Source organism: Pholis gunnellus, assembly GCF_910591455.1.
Source record: "Pholis gunnellus genome assembly, chromosome: 16".
NCBI classification, from domain to species: domain Eukaryota; kingdom Metazoa; phylum Chordata; class Actinopteri; order Perciformes; family Pholidae; genus Pholis; species Pholis gunnellus.
Genome location: NC_136543.1, coordinates 13,392,195 through 13,410,266, shown reverse-complemented (window position 1 = coordinate 13,410,266; position 18,072 = coordinate 13,392,195). Strand labels below are relative to the sequence as shown.

Here is an 18,072-nt window from a genome sequence, read left to right as displayed (position 1 = left end):
TCTCCTCCTGGACTCTGCTGCATCTGTCTATCCGTCGAGTCTTCTGGCAGATTCAGTCACCGTTCCTCCAGGTCCGCTGGAGCTTTACTTCCTGCGGGGCTGGGGCGGTTGGGCTCCAGATGTGGGTTTAGGCTGCTGCTGCCTCTTCACCTGGGCCAGGATCTCCTGGATCTTTCTCTGAGCCAGCTAGATGACATGAGAACATGTTAAGATCAGATCAGAACATAGTCTTTCTCAGCATGTACGGGATAACAGCCGACACTCTGTGCACCAAGTTTGCCCCAAAATAGCTTACTGCATGACCTTTATACAAATGCAGAGCTGAAGAAAGACAACTTCTTATATGCCTCTGGAGATTCAGACCAAACATCTTCAATTCTTTTAGATGAAACTCACCTGGCATGCAAAGAAGTGTCCACTGATCTTGACTATAACCTGGTCATTCTCATCAGGTGTCTGGTCCCTGGGCACCACCACCTCTGCACAGGTCAGGTTCTGCAGCTCGTTTACCTGCAGCCACAAGAGATAATAGAAAAGTTACAACTTAAGAGTAAAGAATTGGATCGTAAACACCACTGTTATAATTATTTCATTTGTTCGAACAAACTTCAAGTCAGTGCCAAGTTAGGTGTCCTTTTTTACCGTTTTCCCCCCTTTCCCGATGACTCGTCCAGCAGCAAAGGAAGGAACCTTGATGTGAGCCTCCAGCTTCACCTCTTCCTTGGGTCCAAAGAAATTCTCTTCCTTCAGCTTGCCAAAGATGCGACACTGAGCCTGCAGCCAAACGGGTAAAAATGTAGATTAATCATGGTGCACTTCAGAAATGGGACTTTTCTTCCAGAAATAAAAAGCCCATGAAAAACACATTTCCATAGTGGAAGAGAGTCAATAACATAGAAATAAAAGCCAAAAATATAAGAATATTCTGAGAGCAAAATAAGTCAAAGAGCTGCTAAACAACTGCTACCATCAAGATTAACTAAGTGGCTCCCTTCTTTTTTTTCCTAAAACTGTGAAGAGGTACAACACCTTAAACTGAGCCTCTGGTGGTCCAGCGATGATCACCACCCTATGTGGTTTGGCACCCACATCTTCTGCAGGGGCAATCTGAAAGATAAATGTTAAATAAGACGATTTGAAAAAACGCAACCAGCAACCGATCAGTCAAGGCAAAGGACAACACGCAGACAAGCCAGCATCGACACTTTATCATTGAGATTTCAAACTTCACTTCCTGTCCGTCAGTCACCTTGATTGAGGCTCCGGCAAAGTGTGACAGCTGTTTGATGTGTTGACCCTGTTTTCCAATGATGGCTCCGACCGCAAGAGCCGGGATGAACAGGTGAACCGTCTCCGACTCCGGGTGTCCCTGCTGAGAGTAAACACTTTAGTGCTACTGTGACCAGGAGCTCTCACAGACAAGTTAACTGCGGACTACTTGCTTCATGCGCAAGTGCAGACAGTGGATCAAGCAAAAGCTGTTCCAATTCTTTAAGCTACATTGGAGCTCGTGCTCTAGTAGGAATTTCTGAAAGAGAGCACATTGTATGTTCCAACACCATAGAGTTGTTAAGCCGTCCATGTTTTTCCATCAGAGAAGACTGTATTTACAGATACCTTGTTGCAAAATGGTCCACCACATCACTTGTGTTTTAGTGTGCGGGATTGACTCGAGCTCTGGAAGGGGAGGTGGTTTGGATCGTCCGAAAAAAGGGACAACAAGTAGCACTGAGGATTTTGGATCAAGCCCAATATTCCAGTCAACATGTCAGCTGAGGGTACACTAATAACTTGCTTTGGCAGCCTACAAATCTGGAGAAGGGATTTTAGTGCTGAGAATGTGCCATTCGAAAAACATGACCCTTGCAAAAATTGTAATTGTAATGCAGCATTTTTTGCAGAAATAACACTGTAAACCATCTGAGGATCTTAAGTATGACTAGTAGCCCCACTAATGTTGCCCTCCAGGATTTAAGCTTCCACATGCACAAAGATTAGGGCCTTCCTAAAAAAAAAGGTCAAAGATTAAGGGGCAGCTGGAGAAGAACTTCGCCCCCCTAATCCCGCAGCGAGCACCCACAAGCCGCTCAAAGCACTTTGGGACGGGTGACTTACAGCAAGGGGCTGGCTGCTCGCCGACAGCAGAGAGGCCCAAAATGGGCCCTCACCCCCATAAGGACTGCACTAAAGGAAAAAAGGAACATGAAGCCGAGTTGCTAAAGACTAAATGTTTTGAAATGAATTGTAGTTTTTACTACCCTGACCCAAGAGTTGCAAAATAGTTTAAAATGGAAAAAAAACAGCCAGTCCTGGGTTTGAAAGGGTAGCGTATGGAGCAAACCACCGTACTGTATGCGACAAGGAGACCGTCACTTACCCCAAATGACGAGCATCCACCGTGGGCTCCCGGAGGAGGGATACTGGACATGGAGTGACCCATGCCTGGTGCTCCACTGGGGAACAAACCCAAAGCGTTCAGATTCAAGCCTGGAATCAGGTTGGACTGGAGCTGGAGTGAAATTATAACATTTCCATTAACACACACTACAGGTTGTGTCAACACAACGAATCCATTATATTTTTCTTTAAAAACACAAGTGAGGACTCCAGATAAGAAAAAAAAATAAAAACAAAAATCAAGCAGCATCGGCTTGATTTGAGCAGGTATGTTTGTAAACCAAATATCAGCCCATCCTTCCATGTTCTTGATACATTTTCTGTTGAAAATCTTTATTTTATCTTGATTTATTATGTCCATTTTGTTAACAGCATGCATGCTGTGTAATAAGCTTTATTTTACCCAGGTGTCGTACTCCCAACCCCCTAATTGACAGCGGTCACCGTAAACTAAATTCTGACAGTTGAAAAGGAATTGTAGTCCCCAATCAGAACTTCCTAGAAGGTTTAAAAGCTTTTTATCAGCTTTAGGCATTTACAGAAACCTGGTTGACGCAAACATAAGCCCCGAGAAAAAATTAAAAAACACACAACCACCATTTGCCCAATTATAATTTTCCTTATCAAATAGAAACGCTTACATTCATAGCAGCCATGTCACTCTCATACGATTCCCTGATCTTCTTCATCAGCTCCTCCTCGGCTCTTGCACATGCCTCAGTGGTGCCCTTCACTGTGATGGTCCGCTCTGGGTTGTACATGGTCAAGTCCTGGAGACTGAACAGAAAAATGGAGGGGGGGGGGGGAGAAGGGACATGAGAACAATGGTGTCAGACTAAATTCTGACGGCATGCCATGCGTCTTTAAACGTAGTATATGCTTTGGTAAGTGGCACTTTTATGAATGGACCACAAATAGTCCATAAAAAGAGTCATCAGTGAACTGTGAGCGCATCAAAGAGTCTTACGCTGAGATTGTGATCTTGGTCTCCGTGTCCTGCTCAATTTTCTTCAGGTTGCGCCCTTCCTTTCCAATTAACCTTCCTACAAAGTTGTTGTGTGCGAGTATCTTCAGTGGGATCTCCTCAGTGCTGCACAAGACGGATGGGTTGTTTAGTTTAATGCTCATACAACATTCAGATCAGACAAATGTCGGTTTTATCTACAGTATGTGACGGACATTTCTTTCACATTCTACACACAGGCTTTGCAACCTGCAATCCATCCATCCACATCTGCCAATTATGTCACAGACAGCTGTGCACCACATCGTGCCTACATTACCATTTCAGAACATGTATTACATCATCTTTTTTTTGACTCGATTGTAACACATGGAAAAATGAGTTTTGAAATTTCAATAGACAAAATGACAATTGCATAACTGGAAAGGGTGGGCCAAGTGTGTAACAAAACTGCTTATGGTCTTTCACAAGTTTATAAGAGACACAAAAATACTAAGAATTAGGTTGAACTAAGGCAAACATTCTCTCCCGTTTTGTTTGGGGGCAAACTCACAACTTTGTGTCGAGCGCTTCCTTCTGCATGATCTCCATGATCGTTGTACAAGCGTTCGAACAACCTTCAGGGGTGGAGTGAATTGTGATGGGCTTCTCTGCTGCACCTGCATTTTCTTTCCTATGGATGTCAATCCTGGAGTAAAGGAAAGGTAGAATTATTTGTATAGCACCTTACAATAACAAGGCAAGACAAAGCACAAGACAGGAAGGAATTAAGATGAGATAGAAAAGAAATGTAAGCAATAAAAATAAAAAAAAGACTCCCAAATTGAACTTAAAAGTATTCAAATAGAAGTCAAATAAACTTAAATAGAATCAGTTAAACTATAAATGAACAGTTCTCCTGGCCATGACTACAGCAAGATTGTCCAGCGAGGTTTGTGGTCTTCAATGTTTGCAATTGAAGGATCGCACTGATTCTTAAAATCATTCTTCTTTGGGTCCAGAAAACAAATACTTCCGTGTTATCTTCAGTGGCGCCAACATGTTCTCCAGTTAAATAATCATTGCACCATCTCAGGGCTTGAATAGCACCAGTCACCTGTTGCGATGGTTATGAAATCTGTGTGATATTTTCCATAATCTGCACTAGTGGGAGGCTGTAAATGTCTAACAGAAGAGGCCCAAGAATGGAGCCCTGGGGAACTCCACATCATATTTTTTAATGCTCAGATGTGCAATGACTGATGGACACAAAATAGTCCCTGTCCTTCAAATAGGCAGAGTACTAAACTGGTTTGAAGCCTGAGTCCTACACGGTTTTCCAGTCTATCTAGTAATATGTTGTGATTGAGCGTGTTGAATGCAGCAATTAGATCAAATGATACTTGGAGTGAAACTTTTCCACTATGTGTGTTTAGGTGAATTTCATTTTAACAAGAGCCGCCTCAGTGCTGTGGTCAAAATTATAACTGGAAAGAAATAATTGTTTAGGGCCAAGTGGGTATCTTTTCAATTATTTTATTGAAAAATGGGAGGTTTGATATGGGCCTCCAATTGTTCATTAGTTGTCTAGATTGTGCAAGAGTGGCTTAATAACTGCGGTTTCAGGGCCTGTGGGAAATAGAGTAAAGAAGTATTGACTATTTGCAGAAGATCTGATGCCATGCAGTGAAAAACAGTTGAGGCAAGGCAGCAGGAGGAGAATCTCAAATATTGCACAATTTCATCCAATGCTACATGTTTGATGGGATCAAATAGTGTCATGCTACTTGAATTGGTCACAAGTGGACACAAGGACAATGCAGGACCTATACTCGATATAGGAGGTACTGAGCATTTCTGAAATTCTGCCAGTAAAAAAATAAGCCAAATACATTACATGGTGGATAAAAGTTAAGGGGCTACTAACACAGCAGGGATTGTCATACTGTCAACAGCAGCAAACACAATAACGGCATGTGTATTATTGTTTTTGGCATTAATGGCAGATAAGAACTGCCTCACATTTCACAGTTCTATATTATAAATGCACGGTCTCTTATTACACGTCATTATGAAACCTGGAAATTTGGTTTCCGACACCTGCGTTCAGCTTTTAGACACTTGAATTTTGACAAGCGTGGCATTTCTCCATAGTGCTTCCCAGAAATAGGAAAGGACACAGCTCACTGGTTTCATATAATTCCTGACCTCCGTGTACGTACTTTGAGTGGGTCTGTTTGGTGATGTTGCGAATGGTGGCACCTTCCTTGCCAATAATTGCCCCTACAAACTGCGTGGGAACCAATATGCGCAGTGGGATGTCCGACTGCATTTTGGGCCGAGCGCCCAGACTTGGAGAGCCGGAGCGAGAGGTTCCACGGGCGTTATAGCCTCTCCTGCCCCCCGCTGAAGGACCCTCCGGTACCGCCGTCTCATCTGGGATAAACGACACTTTCAAGGCATAGTTCTCCATCATAGATTCGTTCAGCTTCTCCATTGCCCTGTGGAGTATACGGAGATGTCAGTCTAGAAAACTCTGGATAGACTTTGCACAGGTATGATTTAACAACACATGAAGGCTTTTAGACACTGATCATGGCGGGAAATGCTCTGAATGGCCAAACTAATTTCTGGAATCCACAAAGCGTCGTGGTTGGATTTCTTTTCACCATTTCCTTATCAATGGGTAGGGCCAAAATCAAGGGGGCTTAGGCTTAAATTGAAACGGTTCATGTCTCAAATGATTGGCACAAGGAGTTAAGAAGTCCTTACAAGCCCAACATACTGAGGGGCATCGGTTAAACATCAGTTCTCGTGAGCTACGAGAAATTCACCCTCAAAGACAGCATTCACACTTCACACACGCCTTCCTCGTCAGCCTCAAGAATTTGTAGTGAAACAATCAATTATGCCTGAAAATCCTACAACCACTCGTGCAGAGAACACCACTGTAGTGTGATTCATGTACACCAGGGGGCACCAGATGGCTAATTTACCCCCCCCCTCTCTCTCTAGCACATACACCCCCCTCCCCCCTCCCTGTCATCACTGCATGTCAAATTAAACATGACTGGCTTTTTGGAAGGATGAAATCAGGTGCACTGTCAGAACACTAGACAGAGGAGCTTGATGTAATTTCCAACAGAGAATGCTAGCTAAAGTAAAAACACAACATCAAGACAGATGAGCTGGAGGTTAATGATGTGAATACACTGCATGTGCGTGTGTACTCACAGCCTGGCCTGGTCCTTGGCTCCATATCGAACGTTGACTACGGCAGTCTCTGTGTCAGTGTTTACTGTGGGAGAACACAGCAGAGTCAATCGACACATTCAATGGCACTGACACAATCTACCAACATGGGCTACTTTTACATGGTTACACAGTAACACAATAAATCCTTCAGAAATTGTAATGACGCATCACACAAGTATTTGCAGTTTTACTAAAGCTTGTCACACAAATTCTGAATGCAGTATATAAAAAAAAGGAGTTGAAGAAAGGTGGTGGAATTACATTTTAAGCAAAATAAAGAAGTATTTCTCTACCTTGTTCACAGCTCTCTACTGCACCATACTGAGCAAGCATACCATCCAAAACCTGGGCGAAAGAGAAAGAAAAGCCACGGTTACTCAGAGCCCGTGAAGGCCTTTGACCAGAACCTGTTCGTGAGCAGAAGCTCATTTGTGGGAACCAGCCCAGCTCACGACCAGGACACAGGCCATTAACTCTGAACCCCAGAGTTTAATGTTGAGTTACGTGGATACATTTGCTACCTTCTTGTAAAAGCCCGTCTATCTCAAATTATGACTCTCCCCTCCGGTAACTCGCATGGTGCTCCAGGTGCAGAATGAGTTGTACGACATCTTTTTAAAAAGTACCTATTATTCATAGTAAAACAACCCCATTCATTTATAAGCAGCCCGCTATTCATCACACAATATACATAGATTTTTTTTAACCATGTCAAACAAAAAAAAAGGATGCTTTTACAAAAGTATTAGAAATATATATATTTTTAAACAATTATTTTTTTTGCTTTATTATAAAAAATAAAAAAACGCATTCAAAAGAAAGCCACACCAAGCTGGCCTCCTGCCCAAATCTGGAGACCACGGGATTTCAATTCATAGATGTGATCAAATTGTGGGCGAGAGGGGGAGCGAGGGTCCTAAACTAAGCTAAGCTAAGACATCCGACCATGGTAAGTCAAATCCAAGGCCACACCCCCAAGAGCTCAACCCCACTTTCTAGCCAACAAGAAGGAGTCTCTGCCTGCCGCCGCGCCCCCCCCCCCCCACACTCCGCCAACCCACCAACCATGCAACATCCCGCCTCCCTGCCATCTCTGCTCCCAGTCGTTGGCTGCTTCTGCGCTCGATACGAGTTCCCTGAAGCCAAAGAGTTGCTGGCTGCTGGCTGGATGCCTCAGCTGACCGTCTATCGAGCACAGCCAATGGGAATCCAGGCCATTCAGGAAAGGGTGGGGTGCATTCCAGCAGGAAGCAGTGGCTGGGGGAGGGGTGCGAGTTCATGCTACACATTCTGTGAATCGGTGCACATGGAAGGGAAGGGGAAGCAGTCCAGGCCCACCCACCCACTACAGCTTGCGAAACACTCCACTATGCTCAACACTATTCTCTCGCTGTAGGGCTACGCACACCATGACCCATTGTCTTATCTACCTGATAAGATACATACAAGGCCTTCGCAGCAAAAGAGCCCATTCTACTATGTTACTCCATTCTTCTAACCCCTCCCCTCCCCCCCCTCCCCCCTCTGGGGGAGAGAAGCCTCCATGTCACCTTTAGAGAAAGCCAACAGCTCGCTCGCTACATACTAGGAACATGGGTGGATCTGGAGCTGCAGTTGAGGGACATGCGTAGGCAAAGCAAGCCCACCATTACAAAAACACTGAGCCTGTCCGCAGCCATTTGATCACAGTGAGTGAATCAGTGCTGAAATCTAGAGCCATGTGTTGACTTTACTATTTACAATATTGAAACATTTTAACAAAATTCTCATTAGCCTTTATGGTGCGGAAAATTAAAACTGAACAAAGCTACAGGCACACGCTATCTGAGTTAAACCTCTGCAGAGGGAAGAGGAAAAAAAAAAAAAAAAGAAACTAGTCACGTAAAGCTGTGTTACTGCCACATGAGATTCCACATGGAGGTCAACAATGAGATCTTGAGTTTGACACATGATTAAAAACAAATAAATAAGCTACAGTCAAATTTGTCATTTAAAAATGTTGGAACTAAAGTCCAGATAAATTTACGTGTGGCCAGTCGATAGTGTGTAATCAGAGTACAATGTGTAGCCGACACTAAATACCAAACATTCTTTAATTAAACGCTTATCACATGCAGAGAAAGAAAGACTTGCAATGCGCGCACACACACACACACACACACACACACACACACACACACACACACACACACACACACACACACACACACCGCTGTTGCTCAACACTCACTTTCAATCAGGCAGTGGCCTTGAAATCTGACCACATTACAGCTCATCATTTCTTTTTATATTTATTTCTACGTGACATCTTTTTGCCTATTAACCCTTAATGTATTACACATATAAATTGCATTTAAGAATTTCAGAGGCAATCTCAAAAGGTTTTCATTTAAATAAATGTGAAGTCACCATCTCTGAAGGAGGCAACAGTGACAGAGCATAAGGCCAGTGATGAAAGTATTGCTCCTTGTATACATTTGTAACATTACGAACTGAGTCAGTGGTGACATTAATGGCAAAGAAATGCTGCATTACAGCTTTCTCCATTGTATGCACACAATTCTAAGAACGTGAAGCTCATACGTCAACGACAATACTCAAGACTGCTGAACTCTAAACACAATTCTTTGGTTTTCAATCAAATCGAAAATGAAAACCAACCAGGACTGAAATCTCAACACAGACCGTTACTGCTTTAACTCCAATCCTCTGTAGAACATCCAATGAACTCATCAGAGTTCTGCTAATGCAACCGAAGACAGTTTTGCCTGATCAATTCAGACACGTTTTTCTAATGAATTTGTCAGACAATATGTGGGTGTATTTTAGCCTAAAGTACCAAAGGGTCAGTTCCAAGCTTAATCCAAGATCAAGGCAAATCAGTTGTGCAGTTGCCTGTGTTGGAATAGTTGTGTGTAAAATCATCAGTTTGGAAAGTATTCACTGCAAGTTGTCAATTTTTATTTACATTTTTTTCTCTGTGTGTGTGACCTCTGTCAAAGTTGTTTTGCTAGCAGACAACAAAATGGGCATATTTAGAACACTTGTTTCTGATTTATTGTACTGCATCTCATTAAAATTATACAGTACAATAAATCAGAAACGAGTACTGCTGTAGAGTTCATGCTTTTAGTTAACAGTGTCAGGAGTATACAGTAATTTGAAGTAAAGGATTCCGTAATTGTTAGTTTTACCATAAAAAAAATTCCTTGTAATATATTCTTGGACGCCATGAACTAGGTCCTTAAATTGGCACACAGTTCAATCTTTACAGAATCTAAACTTTTTTTAAAAGCTTCAAACATTTAGTGAAAAGCTGCCTTCTTGATTAGTTGACTAATTTGTTGCTTTGGTCTTAGTCAGCTAAGATTTCTTAAGTCAATTAATAATGCGATGCGTTTTCCATGCTGAATGAATTATTTCCCATAAACGTACGAGCACATCTCTGGTAAGCACAATATTTAAAGTGGTACTCTTGTGTGATTCTCTGTGGAGAAACTCAGTTGTAATTGACTAAGAATTCATTTGGTTGCCGACAGCCCTAATTTGGTGTTTTATTGCATGGTCAGTGATTGCATGCATTGCACTCAATTGTACAGGTGCTTTTATTTTCTCCACCCTCTACATGTCAAGGAAACACTGAAATATGTAGCTCTTAAAAATTAAAATGTCTTCATTTCCAGACCAATTTTGTTAATTAGGCACACAAACAAAACTACCTCAAATTGAGGTAGATCATAAAAAAAAAAATATGTGTATAAATATCCCATAAACCATATAAGGATTATCAGACTTGGGCTGGCCAGGGGGCCGCGTCATTCTGCTTTCACATGAATGTTCACAACCCCTCAAACAAATAAAAAGGCTCATCTTTTTTTTTTTTTCTCAAGAAAAACACATTGTGTGTGGAAATACATTCTCTTTCAAACTAGCAAATGTGACCCGTGTTGAAAACACGGTGAACCAGCGATTAATTCATGTTTAACATTTTAAGCACATCAGCTTTTTTCACAATGCTTTATAAATATGAGTAGGTAGCCAATACATGTGGCAACATGATGCTGCTAAGATCATGTAACTGCTAAAAGTTTCCTTGCATGCCTAACCCAGCCAAACCACATGGAGACCTTACTCTTTAAATTCTTCCATTGTCCTCGTTTAGCAAACTGTGACCACCTATCCTGGCTTCCACAAGATTCTGTGCAGCAAAATTATAAAAATCCACCGATTACTAATGATATTTGTAATACTTTCTGTTCTACCAATCACAGATCCAGCCACTGGTCCTAGCACGATACACTGGCTTGGGCTCGTAGCCGTGTACAAACGGATCATGAAGCACATGCTCAATTGAAACCCAAAAGGGAGACGAGGTGACTCCAGAGGCCACTAAATGAGAGCCCACTTGGGCTGCCCGATTGGTACCCCGCCCTGGAAGCAGTTAGCAGCCTGTTAGCACTCACCTCCCACTGCATGTGAGGCGGGATGTTCCTGATCTGCAGCTTACAGCTCCTGGAGAGAGAACAAGGAAGGAAGAGGGCGGGGGTGGATAGAGGAATAGGGAGAGAAAAGAAATTGATGGAGGAAGATGGGGATAACGATGGGAGAGAAGAGGGGAGAGAGAGACAGTTAGTTGCTGACAATACCAAGAGTACAATGACACAAAACTTTAATAAAAAAACCCCCCACAGTAGGTCTTCATTCTCTCCACCATCTAGCGAGAGACCAGGGTGGAGAAGCTGCAGATATAACTTCTGCTTTAATTTTATTCACAACCCAGCAGGTGCACTGAGACACCCAGAGGAAAAACGTGGGAGGAAGTGATGGACAAAAAGCGGGCAAAGGGGTGATTTGGAATCACCACTGGGTGGCCTAAATTGAGTTGTGGGCGCTTAAAATTAAAATTACCCCTAAAACGCACCATGCCCTTTATCCCAAATCACCAATTGTGTCACAGAGGGTGCGAAGAACGAGATGGGGAAGGGAAGCAGGATTGTGAAGCGGCGGAAAGAAATAGCATCAAGAGGAACGCAGAGGGAGGAAAAAAAAAAGAAAAAAGATTGGAAAGGTGAAGATGCATCTGAATGTGTTGTATACACAGTTCGAGGCAAGCGTGTGTCCTGTAGCATTGCATAATGAGGATTCAACCACTGCACGGTTCAGGCCCACTCTTCTCTCTCTCCCCCCACCCCCAACTAAAATAGACACTTCACCAGGAGCATCAAGCTGTTTTATCAGAAGGGAGGGAGTGGTGCTGCAGGTGCCCAACGGAACCCAAAAGGGAAACTCCGCTTCCCGCGTCACACTAAATGGGGGAGAATCTAAATTGCGTGCTTGTTCATAGACTGTGTGCATACAGCAGAAGCAAGCCGTCACAATGGTGCTGCTGTGCTCCGGCACCAGAAACAACAGGGACAGAAAACCCCAATTCATCCTTTTTTTTTTTTAGCTTGAAAGGTCCCCAAATTGAGTTGCACGTTGTGTACAGCAGCACGGGTGTACTGGCTGTGAGTGGAGGTCACGCAGACAATGAAAACTTGTCGATCAATGAGTCACAGAGTTTCGCAAGTGTACAACGCGTGCGGACGTTGTATAAAAATGGGAGAAAAGTGCAGGCCACTCCAAAGTTCACCGCCTGTTGATACGCACAGATCTAAAGGAACAAAATGTACACATGGCCGGGAGCTGAAGCGTGAACACGCTCACAATGTGGAATCACAAACCCCCCCCCCCCCCGCCCCCAACCCATTTCCACACCAGCCTTACGTTCACATACACAATACATGTGCAGCTAATTTAAGCGATACTGTGTTTACACATTATTTCCTGTCTGTGTAAAAAACTTTAAAAGGTATAGGTGATACTACATATATAGCTTGTTCCATTCTTCAAGCTTCACTGAGCTATTAAAAGGACGTGGAAATGCAGCTCATCCACTTGTACAAATGGCCCCACCACTGGCGGTTGTTTTTTTTTTTTTTATCTGCCGTGTAGCATTTATAAACACACATTTTGCGCCTCAAATTTAAGAAACAATAAGCTTTTTTTAAAATGTATTTTTTAATTGTATTCTTTTGAAGTACACAAGCTCATCTACGCAGCAAAAACGTACTGCACATGTGCAACAAGGGCCGCGGTAGTTCAAATTCCTCAGCTTAGCCACCACGACCAGAATCGAGCTAAAGCAGCTCAACTATACATTTCATTTTGAGACATTAGGAAACTTTTCATTCTAAATGGGCAAATTGTAAAGAAAATTCCCAAATAACTTTCAAGAGGAATTCCAGCCCTTTCCGGCCCACGGTGCCATTCCTGGCTGATCCGGCCCCCCTCTCCCCACACATTCTGTATGCTCTGCATTGCAGTGGGAACGCCATGCGAAATGTGCAAATGCACCAAGCACTTCCAGTCGGATTAACCTATAGCTTCACACACAGAAGAAGTCAGCCAGGGTATTGGGTGGGGTGGGGGTTGGGGTGGTATACATTCCCTAGTCCAAGCCTTTGATTTGGGGAGGGGGGAGGTGTGTGTGTGTGTGTGTGTGAGTGGGGTGTGGTGTTTGGGGGGGGGGGGGGGGGGGGGGGGCGCTAGCCCTGTTTCAGGCAAGGGTAACAAGGGCCCTCTCTGCCCTGTGGGGGTGGGGCCCTGTTGCCATGGACACGGACAAGTCCACTGACAGGAACATGTAGAGCGGGGTTAAAAGTGGGAGGGGGAGGGGGAGGGAAGGAGGGGAGTGCCAGGAGTGACTGGGGTTGGCTCGTCATGTGATGGCCTGGAGGAGGCCGGGCTCCTTATTTACTTAAAAAAAAAAAAAAAAAAAACATGTAAAAGACAATCTTCTACATGTTCGCCCGCTTCATTCGCCGCCCAGCTGAGACCTACGGGCCTGCACTGTGGACAGGAGGATTTACAAGTCAAGCACCTTGAGACTTCCCTACATCTGTATTCCCCTCCATTTCCTAACCACACTGACACGGTCAACACCATCAGGGACGGTGTGGGACACACGAGACCTGAACTCAACTCCCATCCATTGACTGTTCAGTATGCAGAGGTTCTGAATGACTAAACTCTACACACGCTGGTTTCCGCCGCCCTCTGACAGGCCTTATATGCACACATAAGCTAACTTCAACACTTAGATAGCTTGGAATTCCCTCAGAGAACTCTAATGAGTTGAATATCGGTAAGAAATTCACTCAACTTCTGCAAACCCTGATACACATTTGTGTCTACCTCCCAGCTACACAAAAATACAGTGTATATACATTTAAGAGATTCAAAAATTGCAGTGTCATTCTGATTTGAGCCTTGCAGGATGGAGAGTTAAGGATCCTTTGCTCATGGTCTGGTAAAACAAGGGGCCACATTCATAATTCTCTGGCACCCCAAGTCTCCGTCCCAAAACCCAGTTTTTGCAGGGGTGGCCCCACAGTGACCCAATGACCCAGAATTCTTGTAATAAGAGACAGGGGACATTTCTAGCAACAGCACTGACGCGATCTACACTTTTGTTTAAAAATATAAATGTATATAAAAAGAAAGTCAAAAAAGGACTGAAACATTACACCACTTACTGAAATACAAATGTTACACTATGTATGTTAATCAAGTTAGCAGTAAGCACCTATGAACAGAGTATGTTTCACAGCACGCACACACACACACACACACACACACACAAACACTTTGGGTCACCCCTCCTACAGCCATGCCATTTTCTTTCCCTCTGCACGTGTTCATGTGGGGATGGGCAAGCTACATTTATTTTTGGATTAATTTATCCAATAAGGAGCATCATCTGACCCAGGCTGTCAAGTCAGAGTGTACACAATAATGACACCACTGAAACTCAGTTTGGCTTACAATTAAGGACTAAATATTTGGAGTGAAATATTAAAAAATAAAAACAAACACTCAGTATCTTTTGGCAAAAGTAAACGGGGCCCAGTAACACTAACAAGCATTTCAATACATTTTTGTAAAAAGCTGGGTCAAAGGTGAAAATATAATTGCCATTTCAAGGAGATCTGTCAATTGAGTAAAATATAGCTGTTTTAACTGAAATGTAACTACACCTGTAAGATTCTAATTAATGCTTGGTTGCATATTGCACAATCAACATGCATTCTTAGGAGAAAATAAAAAGCTCAAATTGTTGTCAAGAACGAGTGGGTGTCATATTTACATGCCAGATTTAAAATAAAAAATAAAAAATAAAAAAAAACATGTTTCAGAAGCTGGGCAGTGAAATGTAAATGTCCATAAGATGGCTGAATGGTTTAATAACTAAATACTACTAATACAATGGATCTGTGGACAACGCGGTTATTTAACCATTTTATTTTATTGTTGTTACTGAACGCAGAATATGTTTTACAGTAACATCTTATGTGACTATATGTTTTTATAGTCCACATCCTAAACTAATTCAGAGGAAGGTACATCTGGACTGTTTGATTACACGATTTATTTTGCCCAACATGAATCACCACAGTACATGTCATCCTTCACATTTCCATCTTCATGACCACCAAACTGTAGCCATCCTGCCTTGATCTGCGTCTGCTGTAGCACTCCCCCTTGCTGATGGGTTCAGAGGTTAAGCCATGGTGATTGGCCGAGCCCCCAGTAGATATTTGCAGGTCGGACTGCAAAAGAGGGGCCTCGGTGTACAAGTGTGTGTGTGCAGCCTATACTCAGAATACTGTTCCCATTGACTAACGACTGCCATGTCCCACGTTGTAAAGGGAGGGCACGTTTTACTTTTTTGAAGTGTGGCTGAAACTCGACTCTGTTGCTGCCATAGCCACCACAGCAGGCTGCACTAAAAAGACAGCAACCTCGCCATTTTTTTTCCCCCCTAATGAGGAACATTTGGAGGGACGTCTTAAGATTTGACGCACAACCTTCCTTGCCCCCCCCCCCCCCCTCCTCCATGTAGCTCACCTGGTTTATTTATCCAAGATGCATTTTAGACAAACAGCCGGTCAAGCTGCCAGGGTAAGCTTGGCGTGACGTCCAGGTGGAAAATACATTTCACGTAAAGGCGTCAGAAATTCCCTGCTTGATCCCTTTTCGCACTACGCACTTTTCTATAATTTATGTCACGTAGAATCGCCTAAAAGCCCTCACGTTTCATCTCGTATTTCTGCTTTTCAGATGTATTTGGCGTAAAACAGCAGATGATTCAGTCAAACTTTAAAAAAAAAAAAAAAGGTTAAACCGTGCATATTACGTGTTGTGCTTATTAGAAACCATTACACCAATTACCAAGCCAGAGACATTTTAATTCAATTCAAGAGACGGATTAATTATGACCGAATTGCGTCACCACCAAAAAATACGCACACAATGCCAACAAAATCTCCGGTATTTTACGTCCTCTGCACAGAACTACGTATGCTTTACAAAATGGTTACAGTGTATTCAAAGACAAGCGACTGGGTGACGGGGGTCCAACTCTGAAACTAAGGTTTTTCGTGATTTGGGCCCCAAACCGCCCATTCCACTCGCGTGTGGGAGTCCATCTCATGCAACAGCAGCACAATGTGCAGAGGAGGGCGGAAGCGCAGGGCAGGCAGGGAGAATGACGAGCAGATCCTTCTCAAATGGACGACTCCACAAGGCCTGTGCGCCTCGAATCCAGCCTGCACTCATTTCAAACCAGCACACTCGGGCTTTTACTAATCGCCCCTGAAGCTGGAGCTCAGATATTTTACTGTATGTATGTATAAGAAAACACTAGTGGGTGGGCGAGCGAGAAAATACAGGCATTCGCTGGCTAAACCCAAATGTAATACTAAGGAGCAGCAGCCTACAGTCATGGCGAGAGGAGGGAGTAGGCTCCACCACTATACGCCCCTTTCATGTGACCCCCAGAGCATTCAGAAGAAAAAAAAAGAAACCTAAATTTAACCAAAATACTGAATTACAACATTAAAATACATTTCCGGCAAATATCACTTGGTAAAAATGAAAAGCCTCTTGAATAAAATAGTTAGAGGAATACAAAAAAACAACAACACAGTAGCTCCCACTAGTTGAACCAAGAAGCACTGACCTATATATATATATATATATATATATATATATATATATATATATATATATATATATATATATATTTTAAATACAAATAAACCTCAACCTACCTTTGACGTTTAGGGACAGAGTGCTCCACTTCGAGAACTTTCCCATGAAGTTCCACTTTACCTAAAAAACAAAAACAGAACTATTAGTGTCATTGAATCATTTGACCTCCTTCACAGGCCTCCTCTCCAGCCATTTAGGGTCAGTGTTTACGACTCATTTCGTGCAGTGGCCTAACAACCTAAAGAGGCACATACGTACACATGGCAACGTCCTGAATATTTACAGCTTATTGTGATACTAGCATTGCTGAAAGTGTGCGAGCCACGCACGAGCACACAGGCACTAGCACAATACGTACAATTATAGGAGCTAGTCTTTTTTTTTTTTTTTTTGTAGGTGTCCGGCCACGAGCAGGCTTAGCTTTGATTTAATAACGAACCATGAGACGAGGTGGATATATACAAAACACAAATGATCGTGTGGCTCAGATAGTTGGCCTACATTAAGACCAACACAATTAAACCACCTGGTGTGTCAGCATGGGCGAAAAATGGCTTCACAACGTTAAGGGAGTTGTGGCCACCGGAGGAGGCCTATAGTTTGAAACCTGCTTAAGAGTGTAAGTTCAAATTGAAGCTGGTAAAAGCAGCAACGCACACACGGCCTCTGCTCCCATGTGTTGCCCAAAAGTGGGCCGTGTGATGAAGCCCACAATGAGGTTCACATAACTGCGTTCGCATAGCGGCGTCCACAGCCTGTGCGCCTCACTTCCCTGAACGGCACGTATCGGGAAAAGCCCTTGGTACTGTCTCTCATCCTCGTGCTTGTGTTTACTCGACCATTTTATCAAGCCACACTCAGGGAAATTACAAGAGCAGAATTTCACTCAAACCCAGTGGCTGCTTTTTTTTTGTGTGTGTGAGCCCACAGTGTCAAAAGGCCAAGTAAAGGTTGTGTGAGAGAAAGAGACGCTTGGTTACACCCCCCACCCCACCACACACACACACACACACACACACACACTCTCTACAGGACTAAAGTGAAGGCAATCTTCACACAATTGCAGCAGTTCGTGCGTCTTTCCAAATGCCACTTTTGGCCAACAACAACAAAAAAAAATGTCTCACCTGAAAGAACATCGATGGCCTTCATTGCAGCTTTCTCGTCCGGGCAATCCACAAACGCATAGCCAGTTTTGACGAGAAACGGACCACTGTGCGGAATCTTCCACTGCTCAAAGATAGTTTCGAAGTCCTCCTCGCTCGCCTCAGCGCTCACGTTGCCAATGTATAGCTTATTCATGTTCTGCGCCGAAAAGGGGGGACAATCTTCACGCTGAGGGAGAGATAGTTAGTTGCTCTCGCGGATGTGCAGTGTTTTTT

General features: G+C 43.3%; 1 protein-coding gene across 1 annotated transcript; it reads right to left on the bottom strand.

Moving 5' to 3' along the window:
- Positions 1–84: 84 nt before the first annotated feature.
- On the bottom strand, positions 85–17,992 carry igf2bp3 (insulin-like growth factor 2 mRNA binding protein 3; the record flags this gene model as incomplete). Its single annotated transcript, XM_079176027.1, has 16 exons — positions 85–186; positions 397–510; positions 643–774; positions 1,030–1,107; positions 1,250–1,369; positions 2,116–2,184; positions 2,378–2,509; positions 3,039–3,174; positions 3,365–3,487; positions 3,915–4,049; positions 5,563–5,841; positions 6,575–6,638; positions 6,889–6,940; positions 11,059–11,107; positions 16,750–16,810; positions 17,818–17,992. The coding sequence occupies 16 exons, from the start codon at positions 17,990–17,992 to the stop codon at positions 85–87; spliced, it is 1,821 nt and encodes a 606-aa protein (XP_079032153.1).
- Positions 17,993–18,072: the final 80 nt, after the last annotated feature.